Source organism: Piliocolobus tephrosceles, chromosome 8 (genome assembly GCF_002776525.5).
Source record: "Piliocolobus tephrosceles isolate RC106 chromosome 8, ASM277652v3, whole genome shotgun sequence".
NCBI lineage: Eukaryota > Metazoa > Chordata > Mammalia > Primates > Cercopithecidae > Piliocolobus > Piliocolobus tephrosceles.
The window spans coordinates 127,645,272-127,662,537 of NC_045441.1; the positions used below are offsets into that span (position 1 = coordinate 127,645,272).

Genomic DNA, 17,266 nt, shown 5'->3' on the forward strand with positions numbered 1-17,266 from the left:
TATAGAACTAGTTGCCGGCATTGTAAAATGGGGAGATTTTACATTTTTAAAATATCTAGATTTCTGGCTTTTTTGAGAAAATGGAAGCTCCTCTAGCCCTGCGTCTGTATACATTCATGTCAACATTTGAGGCATGCCTTTTCCAGTTCATTATAGTTCCTAGCAAAGCTTACTTTTTAAAATCTCATCTCAACAGTCATTCAGGTCAGCAACAGATGATTTAGACAGTAAGATTTGAATCGATACAAAATATAATTGCTTATGATGGTCTAGGCTCCTGATACTGGCAGACTGCATAATTTGGACCAACAGTGAGAATGACTAGAAAACCTGCACAAAATACAGAAATTATCTATATGAAATGCTAGAGCGAATAAAATAGTAAAGCATTATTGGACAGGATTGGGTTGGAGTTGGGGCTAAGGATGGCGGGGGCCTTTTACTCCCCTTGAGGTATTTGCCTAGAGATGAGGAGTAATTTTAATAGGCTCACAGAGCTGAGAAATCACGGCCTAGAGTGCAAGGATCATACATGGTCAATGTGTCTCCTTGTCTTGAGTTGGTTCCTCATAGGGACTAAAGCTCAGCACTTAAAATTGGATTAAAGTGAAGTCATATTGCTGGCTCCTCAAGTTTCCTGGTAGAATCAAATGTAAATCCTTGCCAGAAAGACAAAGAAGACATCTAGGCCTCCAACTTACTCAATAATGAATTTTGGAAAAACGATATTCACAGAATTAGAAATAACCAGGTTTGTTAGGAAATTAGACAATGTGAACATAGTGAGACCCCATCCCCACTAAACATTTGCTGGGCACAGTGGTGTGTGCTTGTATTCCTAGCTACCTGAGAGACTGAGGCACTCCCACCTGAGCTCCTGGGATTGCTTGAGCCCAGGAGTTCAAGGCTGCAGTGATAGTGCCACTGCACTCCAGCCTAAGTGAAGGGATGAGACCCTGTCTTCAAAAAGAAAGAAAGAAAGAAAACCCTGAAAATTACAGTATCTGAAATTAACTCAGTAGAAGGGCTTAAGAACAGATTTGGCATAGCATGAAATGAGAATTAATGAGCTAGAAGAAAATTAAGAAAATATCCAGAAAGAAGCATCATCAACAAGAGGAGGATGAAAAGTAGAAGAGATTGAAGATCTAATATGGATGTAATTGCAGTCCAGGAAGGATGGAAAGTACAGAGAATGGGAAGGAAGCAATATTCGAAGACAGAACATAATGGCTGAGAACTTTCAGAAGCTGACAAAAGGCATTTAGCCTATATTTAAGAAGTTGCACGAACCTCTAGCAGGAGAATTAAGAAAGTAATATTTTTAAAGTGCAAAAGTAAAGTAACTTTCAAATGTAAAATTCTGTACCCAGTAAGCATATTCTTTAAATATGAAGGTGGATGAAAAATGTTTCAGGCAAAATACACTGGGAGAACATATCCCTGATAAACTCTCACTTAAAGTACCTCTTAGCAGAAGAAAAATAATAGAAGATACAGAAAGGAATATGGAGCAATTAAAATAATAGGTATGAGTAAATCTAAATGAATGTTGACTTAGGAAACAGTATCTTGTTGGTGTGGTATGTGTATATGTATATCACATAACAGTAAATGTGCTAAAAGGGTATGGAATTTATGTTCTAAGGTCCATGCGTAGTCTAGGAAGAGGGTAAAAAGTGCAAATATTAGATGATATATGTTTTTTTTTTTGTAATGTTTTTGTAATGTCTAGAGTATTCACTAAAAGAATAATAAGTACATATAATTACCAAGGTATGGAGAGTTGTGGGGATGTGGAATAATCAGTATAAACAAAAGCCAAAAAAGTGAGAAAAAGAAATAAAGAACAGATGGAATATAATGAGGCCTTGGTAAGCTGGTAGGTCTACAAATATACTATAATTATACTAAATGTGAACAAACAAAATGTTCCAAATTATAAGACAGGTTTCGGACTGGATAAGAAGGAAAATAGAAAAATGTACTATTTTCTTTTTATGAGAAGTATCTAAAAACTCAATATATAAAAGACTTAACGGGAAAAGACACACCATATAAATACTTTTTTTTTTTTTTTTTTTTTTTTGGAGACAGAGTCTTGCTCTGTCGCCCGAGCTGGAGTGCAGTGGCCAGATCTCAGCTCACTGCAAGCTCCACCTCCCGGGTTTACGCCATTCTCCTGCCTCAGCCTCCGGAGTAGCTGGGACTACAGGCGCCCGCCACCTCGCCCGGCTAGTTTTTTGTATTTTTAGTAGAGACGGGGTTTCACCGTGTTAGCCAGGATGGTCTCGATCTCCTGACCTCGTGATCCGCCCGTCTCGGCCTCCCAAAGTGCTGGGATTACAGGCTTGAGCCACCGCGCCCGGCCGTCACCATATAAATACTAACCAAAGGCAAAATGGCATAGTAGACAAAATCCATTATTTGAGATAAAGAGGAACACTTTGTAAGGGTGAAAGACTCTCTTCATCTAAAATATATGAGTTTTAAATTTATACAGGTTATAAACTTACAAAAAAATGACAGAACTTCAAACTAATAGAAAACTCCATAGTCACAGTGGAAAATCTTACCACTTTACGCAATAATTGAAGCCGAGTAGTGTGGCAGCTACCTGTAAGTGCTAGCTACCTAGCTACTCGGGAAACTGAGGTGGGAGAATGGCTGAAGTCCAGGAGTTTGAGTTCAGCCTGTGCAACATAGCAAGACCTATCTCTAAAAAATAAATAAGTAAATAAATAATACAATAAGCAGACTAAAAAATCGGTAAAGATAGAGAAATAAGGCCAAGCATGGTGGCTCACACAAATAAATAAATACATACATACATAACTGACAAAACAAGCAGACTAAAAAATCAGTAAAGATAGAGAAATAAGGGCTGAGCACGGTGGTTCATACCTGTAATCCCAGCTACTCGGAAGGCTTAGGCAGGAGAATCGCTGGAACCTGGGAGGTGGAGGTTGCAGTGAGCAGAGATGGCACCATTGCACCCTGGCCTAGGTGACAAAAGCAAAACTCTGTCTCAAAAAAGAAAAAAGATGGCCGGGCGCAGTGGCTCAAGCCTGTAATCCCAGCACTTTGGGAGGCCGAGACGGGTGGATCACAAGGTCAGGAGATCAAGACCATCCTGGCGAACACGGTGAAACCCCGTCTCTACTAAAAAATACAAAAATCTAGCTGGGCGAGGTGGCGGACGCCTGTAGTCCCAGCTACTCGGGAGGCTGAGGCAGGAGAATGGCGTAAACCCAGGAGGCAGAGCTTGCAGTGAGCTGAGATCCAGCCACTGCGCTCCAGCCTGGGCGACAGAGTGAGACTCCGTCTCAAAAAAAAAAAAAAAAAAAGAAAAAAAAGAAAAAAGATAAATAAGATTGAATAACACAATTAACATAACATCTTATGGACATTATGGAACACTGTACCCCAAAATATACATTCTTACAATAAAATATTTTTAACTGACCATATGCTAAAATCTTAAATTTCAAAAGATTGAAAGATAATATATATTTGGAAATGAAATTCTTGTGATAACTAAAGTCTGCTGATACACGATCCTGGAATTCTAGTTTAAAGGAAAAAAGTATTTAGAAGACATTATTGAGTCAAATGATACAATTAAGAAACATGGTCTATAGGTTAAAGTACTGTAACAAGGTCAGTTTTTTGTTTGTTTTTTTTAACTTAACTGTGTTATGAATACATAAGAAAATCCTTGTTTTTAGGAAATGCACACTTAATTTATTAGAGGGTTAAAGGGCTATGAGGAGGCAAACTAAAAAATTGATTAATCTGTATAAGGAGATATATGATCTCTATATGCTTGGAAATTTAACTTTGAAATTATTATAAAATAAGCAGTTTAATACATTTAAATCATCAATAAGAAATTCCAGTAGATATTAGGAAACAGTTTGATCTGAATGGTAGTGAAAATATCAGTCAATCAAGCCTTGAGGTTTTTCTTTTTAATAACTGAAGCCATATTTGGAGGACAGTTTATATTATTAAATGCATATGTTGTATGTTAAGGATAAAGTCAATTCACTAAACATTTATTGCAGTTTAGGAAAAGTAGCAGATTAAACCCAAAGTAAGTGTGTTTTAAAAGAAACATAATAAAGACAAGTGTAGAAATAGTCAAAGCTAAAAATTCAGTCTTTCAGAAGACTACTAAATAATCAACAATTCTCTGTATGAGTGATTGAGAGAGCAGGCCCAAATAACCACTACCAGGAGTAGGAAGGTGGCATTACTCCATATTTCAAATGTTATAATGAAAATTTTTACATGATATTGGAAAACTCTTAGAAAATGAAGTTTTTACCAAAACTTATGCTAAATACAATAGAAAGAATAGTCCTTTAATGTTCATTCATAATTTAAAACCTTCCCACAAAGAAAATTACACATGCAAATGACACCGATAAATGTACCACATAGTTAAGGTAAAAAAATAGCCCCTTTGGCCTGGCACGGTTGCTCATGCCTGTAATCCCAGCACTTTGGGAGGCCAAGGCGGGCAGGTCACAAGGTCAGGAGATCGAGACCATCCTGGCTAACATGGTGGAACCCTGTCTCTACTAAAAATACAAAAAATTAGCCAGGCACAGTGGCAGGCGCCTGTTGTCCCAGCTACTCGGGAGGCTGAGGCAGGCAAATGATGTGAACCCAGGAGGCGGAGCTTGCAGTGAGCCAAGATTGCGCCACTGCACTCCAGCCTGTGCTACAGAGCGAGACTCCGTCTCAAAAAAAAAGAAGCCCCTTTCTTTTACAGACTTGTCCGGAGAATGGCAAAAAATAATGAATTCTTTCCAACTTGTTATATGAAGCCAGCATAACTTTTACACCAAAACTGACAAGGAATAGAAATGGAAAATGACAGGCCAGTTTCACCCATGAAATGAGTGTAAAAATTCCAAGAAATGGAAAATAAGTAGAAAACAGATGATTTGAGAGGAGGGGAAAACTTGCCTTAAATCTCGTAGTATTGTCATTTTGGGACAGTGTAATCAACCAATTTGGCCTCATTTTGGGGATACGGAATTCATTTAACATGCCAAAATCATTGATGCTAAAACCTTTCATGTCATATTAAAAGAATAAAGGAAAAAGTATATGCCTATCTCAATAGAAGCAGTAGAAACATTCCATAAAAATTAAATATACATTCATGATATAACATCTTAGCAAACTAGAAATAAAAAAAAAGTATTTCCTAAGCCTGATAAAGATTATTTATGGAAAGTAGAAAACGTACTTAATATTGAAAGTCTTTGCATTGAGATGAGGAACAACATAAGGGTGACCATTTTGACCATTTCATGTAACCTTATATTAAATAAATGTAGTAAAGAAAAAGTTTACTAAGATAAAAAAACTTGAGTTGCCTATGAAAGTGTTTGAAATGTTATTATTCACAGATATGATTATGTGCAAAGGAAATCCAATGTAATTATTAACTAGGTATCCCCTTTTTCTAACTGGCAACCCTATTCAATTACATGTAAACATTTAAAATCACATATATAAAATATGTTAATTTAGAAATATTGTATTTTGTACATTTTATAGGAAAACTTAAACAAAACTCTTGATATGTATCTTCTATATCATTGCCTTTCTATCTTCTCTAGAACTTCTCTTCAGTTATCAAACATAGTCTGGCAAAGTAAATGATCTTTCTTCACTTTCAAATTGGAAACTTTTTAAAGTGCTATATCTTATTATACTGTTGCTTAAAGTTTTATCACAAGGCATAACATCTAGAATTTTGCCCTTCTCTCTCTGTATTTATCCTGATTTTTCTTTGTAGCCCCTAGAACATAACTACCTATTATTTAAAAGTGGTCTTTTGAAATGTTTATTTTCAGCAGGCTTACATAATATAGAAATTACAATATAGTTAATAAGTCGGATTATATATCATTGACTATTTTTTGCCAAGTCCACCAAGTGAAAGTGAACTCTGTAAGCTTATAAAACTGAATGATGGATGCATGTGGTTCTCAAACTTTCAAAATATTTACATGTCCATAATCTTTCTTGAGGGATAATTTGAGAGGTGGGGAAAACTTGCTTTATTAGGGATACATTTGATGTTTCAAAAGATTGTTATATAAATTCTTTATAATCCTATTTTATGTTTTTATCAGTCTTTTTATTCTTGGACTTTTCCTCATTATATATTTTTATATGAAATAATTTGCTTATTTCTTCAGATATCAATTTATAGAAGAAGCTTTTCAGAATCAGAAAGTGATCATAGATACACTAATCACCAAACTGATGGAAAAAACAAAATACATAAAATTCACAGGAAATCAGATCCAAAACAGGTAATTTTATGGTATTATATAATCATTTTTGTATAATTTGTGAAGTATATTCACTTTTAGAACATTTTCCTTAACTCATAGTTAAGTAATAAGTAGTTAGATGACAGCAATAACACATGGTTGATAAGACTTTCCCAGAAACTTATTTGGAAAGCATTCTTTTCTGCTGTAAAATTTCAAAACTCATATGATAATAAACTATACTTAGTATTTTGATAGCTCATTTATCTAATAGGTATTGATAACTTATTATCACTTATCATTTCCAATTTTATATATAACTTATCATTTCCAATTTTAAAGAAATAACAAGATTTAAATGCAACACCAACCATTTTTTGCCAGTATTGTAAAATATTTTAACACTTGAATGAACCCTTAATTGTTATTTTAAGGTTTGCTGAAATTTGAGATGCCTGCCTTATGCTGTGATTTTTTAAAACTGCAAACAGGTAGAAATTTTAAGACACTAGGATACAGGGATTGTTAAACTGGTCCACACACTTTTTACTTCTTGCCTGATAAAATGCTTACTTAAACAATTACTTATTATGCCTTTTGTCCTGGTAAGAAAATCATCAACTATCCAAAGTCTTAGACATCAGTGACTGGGGAGAACCACTAACCTCCGTGGAGCAGGGGCAGCTGAAGGTGTTGCCTAACCCCTTTTGAAATCCCATTTAGTGCACATACTGACATTTAATTTACACACCTATGAAATTCCATGACCTCTTCTGTTGTTTTACACACAAAAGAAATGTCACTGCCTACATAAGTCAAGAAATGTTCATTAGAATGAGCCAGAGTAAAAGAGACCTCACAGAGAATATAAATGTTTTCCCATGTATCAGTTGTGTCAGCCTTTAAGGCAGTCATCAATCTGTTATTATCATTTTGGAACACAACTGGGGGTGAAGCATTTGGGAATTTTTTAAGGTAATTAATTCCCTGTATTACCTAATTTCCTTAAAAGAGATTTTTAAACATCATTTTACTATTTCTTGATGCCCCAGCATCATTATTGTATCTATTTATTATTATGCATTATGTTGTGTGTCTTTTAGTTTTTCTCGTTATCAGCTCTCATTTGTTTTTACCCCCCCCCCTTTTGTTTTTTGAGACAGAGTCTCACTCTGTCACCCAAGCTGGAGTGCAGTGGTGTGATCTCAGCTTACTGCAACCTCTGCCTCCTGGGTTCAAGCGATCTTCCTACCTCAGCCTCCCAGGTAGCTGGGATTACAGGTGCCCACCACTGTGCCCAGCTAATTTTTGTATCTTTAGTAGAGATGGGGTTTCACCATGTTGGCCAGCCTGGTCTTGAACTACTGACCTCAGGTGATCTGCCACCTCATTCTCCCAAAGTGCTGGGATTACAGGTGTGAGCTACCATACCTGGCTCTGTTTTTACCTTTCTCTTTGACACAACTATAGTTAATGAAATACTATTTCCTTTATTTACCATATTCTAATCAGAATAGTATATTTTGCCAAGTAGAATAATTGGTGGGTTTAAAATTTTTTTATTGAGTAATTGGAAATTTGTAATGAATGAAGAGAGATAATTATAGGCATTTCTACCATCTAGTGGCAAAAGGTAGCAATTGTAAAATAATTAATTTTAAATTAAAGATCTGCCCTTAATGAAATTTATCCCTTTGACTTTTTTCTTACTGTTTCACTGAGCATATGGTTTGAGTTATGGTCAAAGTTTACATTTTTTTTAATGTATAGATGTCAATTTCTTCCACTATCATTTGTTGAAAAAACTATTTCTCTGTTGAATTGTTTTTCAGCACCTATATAGACCATATATATGTGTGGGATTATTATTCTGTTCCATTGTGTTTTTCACGTTGCTAGTACTTCACTTTCATGATCTTGATCATCGTAGCTTTTTATAGTAAGTCTTAAGATAGTGTTCTTCAAATTTGTTCTTTTATTTTTGTAAAGTGATTTGTGCTTTATTTCTTCTACAAAATTATAACATTGTGTGTAACAATTTTGATTTCTGAATTGAGGCAAAAATTAAAGAATGTTTGTTAAGTGCAAATTGCTTATATATCTTTGTAACCTATCTGATTATAAAAGGGTACATTTATTAGAGTAACTGGTATTCATTTTTATGCATTTGCCCCCATGCCACTGTTTTTCCCTTATTCATCCTATTCTACCATCATGAATACTTAAATGAGTTTTTTGAGATTGGTTGCTTCTCAGGCTTATCTGGTTCCCTTGATCCTGTAGTAATGTTGATGTCAAGCAATTATCTTGAAGAATTTCCAGCAGGAAATAAAGTTTCTGCCAGTTTGGTCTTAAGTTTTGGAGGGTAACTATGGGAGAAGCTTACAGAAGAAACGAAGCTTTTAATTTAATCTTACAAAGTTTGGCAGATGCTCTGTTATTTTCTATAACGTATTCTGGTGTGGTACCATATGTTTTTCTTTCTGTAAGAGTGTTGCGGGAATCAGGAGACTGGAGAGACCAGTAGGTAGAACAGGAGGATTTTATTGAGTGTACTCAGACCCAGCGGATTAACAGGCAAAGACTGGGCCTAGAACAAAGACCAGACTTGGCTTTTATACACAATTCTAAAAGGGGGTGGGCTACTTTGAAACAAGCTTACGGTGGCGTGAAGCATAGTGGCGCAAAGCATAGTGGCGTGAAAGCTCAGGTACAGAAGCAGAACAAAGGCAGTTAATCATACTTTGACGGGTTCATAACTTGGACTTACATATGATTCGTGCTATGCGGCTTAGATGGCTGTTATCTAGGGTTGCTCTAGTGCCTTGCATGGACTTATCTCATAACTTTCACTATGGTGTCTGGATGGCTACAATCCAGGCCCGCTTAGGCATGTCTCATGACCTTCGCTGAGCTGCTTAGATAAAACAATACTTAAAGTTACTAGTTATAGAAAACAGGAATCAATAAACTCATAAGTTTACTCATACCATAGGAGAAAGGAAAATACAGAAAATTTGTTTTTTTTTCTCCCCACGTTGAGGGAGTGCTGGGAGAGTCTTCAGAGCACATTCCTTTGAGCCCTAGCTTCTTAGATAATATTATCAAGACTTTCCTGGGTCTGGGCTGTGCCTGTTTCTGCCTCTGGGATAAGTCAGCCTAATACAGGAAAGCTTGCTTTTCAAACTTGCTTTTCTCTTTTTAATTTTATTTTTCTTTTTTTCTTTAATTTCCCACCTCAAGAGAGGTATGTAGTTGATAAAACATAGTTATTTGGCTGCTAATTTTGCAAAGAATGGATTAAGTAGCAAACTACTGTTTTTGTCCCTTTTTACTTAGGTGTGTAAATACTGTAACAGTTAAGATTACTAATAAAAGAGTATCACATGTATACTTTTCTGGCTTTTGGTTGCAATTAATATAGTAGAACTTGTTCAGAATCATGGTTTATAAATCCTTTTTAGTCCACCCCCACCCCACCCCCCATCCTTTTAGGTAAAGCATTGATTTTCCTGGGTGTCATTATAATTTTTCCGAACTGTATTTTCTTAAAATGTACTCATTCTTTTCTAACTCTATATATATTTTTAAGATTCAAGACTTAATTTTAAGATTAAGTGGTGATATCTTTCAGAAGAATTGTATTTCTGCTGTCTCATCTTCAAGACAGTCAATTTAAAGTGAAGGACTCAGAAATAGCAGAGCTTCTAAGGCCTGAAAACATTTTGGTCTAATGTAGACATTAAAACATCAATTTTAAATATACAAAAAAATCTGCCTTATGTATTTTTCCCCCTTTTAATTTTCAGAATTATTGAAGTAAATCAAAATCAAAAGCAGGTGGAACAGGATATTAAAGTTGCTATATTTACATTGATGGTAGAAATAAATAAAAAAGGAAAAGCTCTACTGCATCAGTTAGAGGTAAGTGACTGCCGGTGGGATAGTATATTGATTCACCATAGTATTTCCTAAAGTACTGTGAAGTAGAAATCATAGTGCTTTTAATATAATTGTTTCATTTGTGATTTAATACTTTTTTTCCCCACTCCCAAGTTTTCCTTTGCTGGATTTTGTATTGTAGCTGACAATTTAAAACTTTATAATACGCTATGAATGTCTGACGACTGATTGTTTTCTTTATAGCACAAATTATAATGCCTTGCTTGTAGGAGGATCTCTGAATGTGAAACAGTTGAGTTACTTTTAAGATTAACTGAAGTGAAAACTTTGCATCATAAAGGGGTTTAGTGGAGCAAAATTTTCTAGAAAGATACACTTCAGTTTAGTTCTCAAGTATATATATTTAACCCTGTGAGAAGTTAGGTGAAAGAGTATGGCTAGCCCTGCCCTCAACATTTTATAATTCTACTTGTGAGAGCAGCACTTGGGGAGATATGCCCAAGGCACTTAGTTGTTTCTCACTGCCGGTAAGAAAAACATTACTATCTTCCTCAGCTTTTTAAAACTCATGAAGGTCAAGATCCAAACTTGGTGTTTGACTTCAAATAATAGAAGGTTATAACACCTACATGATACATTAATGTATAATATTAATTGCATGATTTTTAGGTATTCCTTTAGTATGTTGACATAGAAAGCATATTGATACAGTAAAGAAGCAAATGAGAAAAAAATAAAAGAATCCTAATGTTTGAAGATTTGAGGATAAAATAAGACTTCTAGAAATAATTTAGATCATCTTCTTTATATCATAGTTTGCCACATTATAAGGTTTCTGTCAGACAGTTCTATCCCTTCTGGGAAAGCATGGTCATTCCTGTGTATTACCAGCTGTACAGGTAACAAAGACTGAAATAATTCTCTGTTCTTTTGGAAATGTAGTTATTTAGTGAAGAAGTATTCTGGGCAGGAAGAATCAGACCCCATTTATAGTAACTATTTGTTCAAGGTCTGTGACTTAAAAAAAAAAAAAATTTAAGTAGAGTTTTAAGTTTCTAAAACTGCTTAAAATCAAATATCACTTTGATTTGCTTTCCCAGATATTACTAGTGCATACATTACTATGTCTGTGTTTTCAAACTTGACTGTACATCAGAATCACTTGAAGAGCTTTACAAAGAAAATGACCAGACTTGCAAATCTGTAAGAATGAACCTGGTCAGTCTTGCAAATCTGTAAGAATGAACCTGGTCAGTATATATCTACTGATGACCAGGTTCATTCTTAAAAAAAAATTTTTTTTTTTTGAGACACGGTCTCCCTCTGTTGCCCAGATGGAAGTGCAATAGCATGAATCACGGCTTACCACAGCCTCCACCTCCTGGGCTCAGGTGATCCTCTCATCACAGCCTCTCGAGTAATTAGAACTACAAGTGTATGCCACCATGCCTGGCTAATTTTTTTTTTTTTTTTTGAGAGGGGGTTTTGACACATTGGCTCAGGCTGGTCTCAAACTCCTGGGCTCAGGCAGTCTGCCTGCCTCAGCCTTCCAAAGTACTGAGATTACAGGTATGAGCTACCCCACCTCACCCCCCCGCCCTTTTTTTTTGATTCAGTGTTTTACTTTGTTCTCCAAGCTTGAATGCAGTGGTGTTTTCACTGCAGCCTTGACCTCCCGAGCTCAAGCAATCTTCCCACCTCAGCCTCCTGAGTAGCTGTGCAACCACACCTAATTTTTTTATTTTTGTAGAGAAGAAGTCTCACTCTAGTGAATTTTCTTATTTTACTTTTTAGAGACAAGGTCTCAGTTTGTCATCTAGGCTCGAGTGTAGTGGTATGGCCTTGGCTCATTGCAGCCTCAAACTCCTGGGAAACTGGGACTACAAGCGATCCTCCTGACTGAGCTTCCTGAGAAGCTGGGACTACAAGCCGTGTACTGCCACTCTTGGCTTTTTTTTTTGGTAAAGATGTGGTCTCGCTATGTTGCCCAGGCTGGTTGGAGTCCCTTTTAAAGGCAAATAAACATAACCCCTTTTATCTGTTAAGACTTGTAAGAAATTGGCTGAAATAGATATTTAGGATAGAAGACCAAAAAACCAGGGCTTCTGATTCTTAATTCTCAACCTTCTTCAAAGTAAACAATTTCTATTCCTACTAGAATGTTTCCAAAGAAACACTTAATAAATTTTTACAGAGGTCAAAAATAGCCTAATAGGCAAATTACTGTCTCTCTGAACTTAAATTACATATGGTAGAGCCATTGACTGTTACCAGTCCCTCAGACAGACAACTGCAATTTCCCCCTTAACTCAGTGTAGCTCAAGTGTATTTTACAAATCTGGAACTGACTAGGGCCAGGATCTGGGTTCACTTTTTATTGAGAATGTAAGTCCATGTTGTAGTATAGCAATTTTACTTTTAAACTTTTCTAATTTGTCTGAGACAGTAGAAAGTCCTGTTCTTTTTCCTTGCTAGATCTAGGATGAGGTTTTTGGATAGGAACCTTTAAAATACCCAAGTTCAGTGTGCTCTACTTTTGATTATCCGCCTCCTCTAAGGAAAGTACATACATACTTCCTTTAGAGAAATCTATATTATTTTATGTAGCTTTTCTTAAAGTGCATTGGCACAATTGTGCATCTGTTGGCTCCCATGTTAATTCTCAATAGACAGAAATAATGTGATGCCTTTTAAAAAAATTACCACATACAAAGGATAAGTGTCATCTACAACACAGCATGACTGTTTTGCACAAACTACTTGCAATTGCAACTGTGAAGTAGAATCCCTAAAAGGTGAAATCATATGATTGAGTAAATTACGTGATCGAGTTACTTTACAGGTTTGCTGGATAGAACATCTGTCTTATTTGTGAATGTTGAATTTCATAGGCATTTACTGTATTATAGCTAATCTATCCTTTTTTATGTATTGTAAGATGCACGAACAGAGTTAACTCCCAGAATACGTAAGGCCCCTGATCCAGGGTCTTGATGGCTGAGGGGCCACATTTGGGATGCAGTTTTTTGCTATAGTGAAAACGATCCTTTGTACTAATAGGGAAAACACTAAGACTATTATTAGTTTCAGTAAATTGAGTACTTAGAGATTGTAGTTATTCTAATTTGTTTACCTGGAAATGACCATTAAAGTCTATGTTACATGCTGATACTAATTTTGAAATTATTTTCTTGTTTTCAGAGCCTTGCAAAGGACCATCGCATGAAACTTATGCAACAACAACAGGAAGTGGCTGGACTTTCTAAACAATTGGAACATGTCATGCATTTTTCTAAATGGGCAGTTTCCAGTGGCAGCAGCACAGCATTACTTTATAGCAAACGACTGGTAAGATAAAGTATGCTATTTAAGATACTGTATAAATGCACAGTAAAACAATGGAGCCATTATAATGCTTAAAATTTATTCTGCTTGTGCGTTAATGCTTTTTTTACCTATTTCTAATTATCAAAATATTTTGGTTTAAATATTTTTACCTGGCATAATTTGGGTGTAATTTCAGTTTTAATTTATCATGAATTCCTTCCTTGTTCTTTCCAAGTATTCACTGTCTTCATAGCAATTGAACTTGAAACCAAAAATAAGGACGATAGTGAACATTTTCTGATTACCTATACTGTGCCAGGTACTAATTCTAATAATTTCCATGTAATATTTAAACTTTTACATCATTCTTATGCGATGTACCTATTCACCTCCATTGTACACATGATGAAACTAAGGCATGTGATTATGTAACATGTCTAACATCACACAATAAGAGGTATAGCCAGGGTTTATAATATGATCTCAGACATGACCTGAGCCTGTGTTGGTGCTACACGGCAATCTGTGGTATTGGATGATTTTGCCACAGAAAAATAGCTCTGTGATTTGGTGAACTATTTGACAGTGGTCTAGAACCTTGCTACTTAACATGTGACTACCACATCACTTGAGGATTCTGGTCAGGAGGTCTGGGGTGGGGCTTGTGAATTTCTAACAAGCTTGCAACTGTCGCTGATGCTACTTGGTCTGTGTGCTGTGCTTTGAGTAACAAAGATGTAGAAGACATTTAGCTACATTCTTTAAAATTCCTGCTTTACATTCATCTTATTAAAGATTCAACAGAGATTTATACTCCAAAGTATACTATAAACCGTAGGTTCAGTTCCAGACTATTGCAATAAAGCAAATATCATCATAAGCCTAGCCATACAGTTTTTTTAAGTTTTCCAGTGCATATAACTGTGCAATAGTATTATGTTTTTTAAAAAACAAGGTATATACCTTAATTAAATAATCCTTTTTTTTTTTGGGAGGGGGGAGACAGAGTCTCGCTCTGTCACCCAGGCTGGAGTACAGTGGCGCCATCTCTGCTCACTGCAAGCTCCGCCTCCCGGGTTCACGCCACCATTCTCCTGCCTCAGCCTCCCGAGTAGCTGGGACTACAGACGCCTGCCACCACGCCTGGCTAATTTTTTGTATTTTTAGTAGAGACAGGGTTTCACCATGTTAGCCAGGATGGTCTCGATTTCCCGACCTCATGATCTGCCCGCCTCGGCCTCCCAAAGTGCTGGGATTACAGGCATGAGCCACTGCACCCGGCCTAAAGAATACTTTATTGCTAAAAATGTTAATCATCTGAGCCTTTCAAAAATCAATCTTTTTGCTGATAGAGATTTTGATGGCTACTGGGATTGTAGTTGCTAAAGGTTGGGATAACTGTGGCAATATCTTAAAATAAGATGACAATGAAGTTTACATTGATTGACTCTTTTTTAATGAAAGATTTCTCCATAGCATGCAATGATAATTTGATAGCATTTTACCTACAATAGAACTTCTTTCAGAATTGGAGTCAGTCCTCTCAAAGCTTATAGCTGCAGTATCACCTAAGTTTATGGAATATTCTAAATTCTTTGCTGTCATCTCAACAATGGTCACAGCATCTTCACCAGGAGTAATTTCTATCTCAAGAAACCACTTTTCTGTGCTCATCCGTAAGAAGCAACTGTTCATCCATTCAAGTTTGATCATAGGATTGCAGCAATTCAGTCACATCTTCAGGCTCTACTTCTAATTCCAGTTCTTTTGCTATTTCTGTCACATCTGTAGTTCCTTCTTCACTGCAGTCTTGAATTCCTCCAGGTCATCCCTAAAGGTTGGAATCAGCTTATTCCTAACTCTTGTTAATACTGGCATATTTATCTCCTCCCATGAATCACTAAGTTTCTTAATGGCATCTAGAATAATGAATCCTTTCTAGAAGGTTTTTAATTTACTTTGCCCAGATCCATCAGAGGAATCTTACTGTGTATGGCGGCTATTATACTACCTTATGTAATGTATTTCTTTTCTTTTCCTTTGTTTTTTTGAGATGGAGTCTCACTCTGTCGCCTAGACTGGAGTGCAGTGGCATGATCTCAGCTCACTGCAACCTCTAGCTCCCAGGTTCAAGCAATTCTCCTGCCTCAGCCTCCCAATAGCTGGGGCTCTAGGCATGTACCACCATGCCCAGCTGATTTTTCTATGTTTTTTGTAAGAGACGGGGTTTGCCTGTGTTTTCCAGGCTGGTCTCGAACTCCTGACCTCAAGTGACCCACCTGCCTCGACCTCCCAAAGTGCTGGGATTACAGCATGAACCACTGCACCAGCCACATAATGTATTTTTTTATTTTTTTGAGACGGAGTCTCGCTCTGCCGCCCAGGCTGGAGTACAGTGGCCAGATCTCAGCTCACTGCAAGCTCCGCCTCCCGGGTTTATGCCATTCTCCTGCCTCAGCCTCCTGAGTAGCTGGGACTACAGGCACCCGCCACCTCGCCCGGCTCGTTTTTTTTTTTTTTTTTTTGTATTTTTAGTAGAAACAGGGTTTCACCGTGTTAGGCAGGATGGTCTCGATCTCATGATCCACCCGTCTCGGCCTCCCAAAGTGCTGGGATTACAGGCTTGAGCCACCGCGCCCAGCCATAATGTATTTCTTAATAATTATTTCTTAAATAATACTTGAAGCCATGCACCTATAATACCAACACTGAGAGGCTGAGGCAGGAGGCTCACTTGAGGCTTGGAGTTCAAGACCACCCTGCGCCACAGAGTGAGACCCTATCACTACCAAATGGAAAAAAAAAAGACGTGAGAATCAGAATTACTTCTTGATTCATGGGCTGCAGAATGGATGTTGTGTTAGCGGGCATGAAAACAACCTTAATCTCCTTATGTATTTCCATGAGAGCTCTTAGGTGACCAGTTGTATTTGTCAGTGAGCAGTATATTTTAAAATCCTTTATTTTCTGAGCAGTGGGTCTCAAAAGTGGGCTTAAAATAATAACTAAAATATATTGTAAGTAGGTGTGCGGTCATCCCTCCTTTGTTTTCACTTGTAGAACACAAAAGCAGTGTAGATTTAGCATAATTCTTAAGGGCTCTAGGTTATTTGGAGTGGTCAGTGACCATTGGCTTCAACTTAAAGTCACCAGCTGCATTAGTCTCTAACAAGAGTCAGTCTGTCCTTTGAGGATTTGAAGCCATGCATTGTATGAAATTTCTAGATGGCATCATCTTCCAATAGAAGTCTGTGTCATCTACATTGAAATGTGTTATTTAGAGTAGCCACCTTCGTCAATGATCTTAGCTAGATCTTATGATTAATTTGCTGCAGCTTCTACATTAGCACTTGGTGCTTCACCTTGTACTTTTATACTGTGGATACTGCAGAATGGATGGTTTCTTTCCATAAATCTCATGGACCAACCTCTGCCACCTTAAAACTTTCTTTTGCAGCTTCCTCACTTCTCACCTCTCAGCTACCTCACCTCTCACAGCCTTCATTGAATTAAAGAGAGTTTTAGGACCTTCCCTGAATTAGATCTTGGGTTAAGGGAATGTCATAGCTGGTTTGATCTTCTATCAAGACCACACAACTTTCTTCCTGTCAGCAACAAGTCTGCTTGGCATTCTCATCATTCATGTGTTCACTGGAGTAACACTTTCGATTTCCTTCAAGAACTTTTCCTTTACATTCACAACTTGGCTAACTGGTGTGAGAGGCCTAGCTTTC

The 17,266-nt window shown here is 36.8% G+C and overlaps 1 protein-coding gene across 2 annotated transcripts in view; it reads left to right on the forward strand.

Moving 5' to 3' along the window:
* TRIM24 (tripartite motif containing 24) overlaps positions 1 to 17,266 on the forward strand; it is a 126,419-nt gene that overhangs the window by 58,207 nt on the left and 50,946 nt on the right. For both annotated transcript variants that reach the window (XM_023190049.2, XM_023190048.3), the window contains exons 5-7: positions 6,225 to 6,341; positions 10,112 to 10,226; positions 13,407 to 13,553. In XM_023190049.2, coding sequence (XP_023045817.1) covers positions 6,225 to 6,341; positions 10,112 to 10,226; positions 13,407 to 13,553 — 379 coding nt within the window. The remainder of the gene's footprint in view (positions 1 to 6,224; positions 6,342 to 10,111; positions 10,227 to 13,406; positions 13,554 to 17,266) is intronic.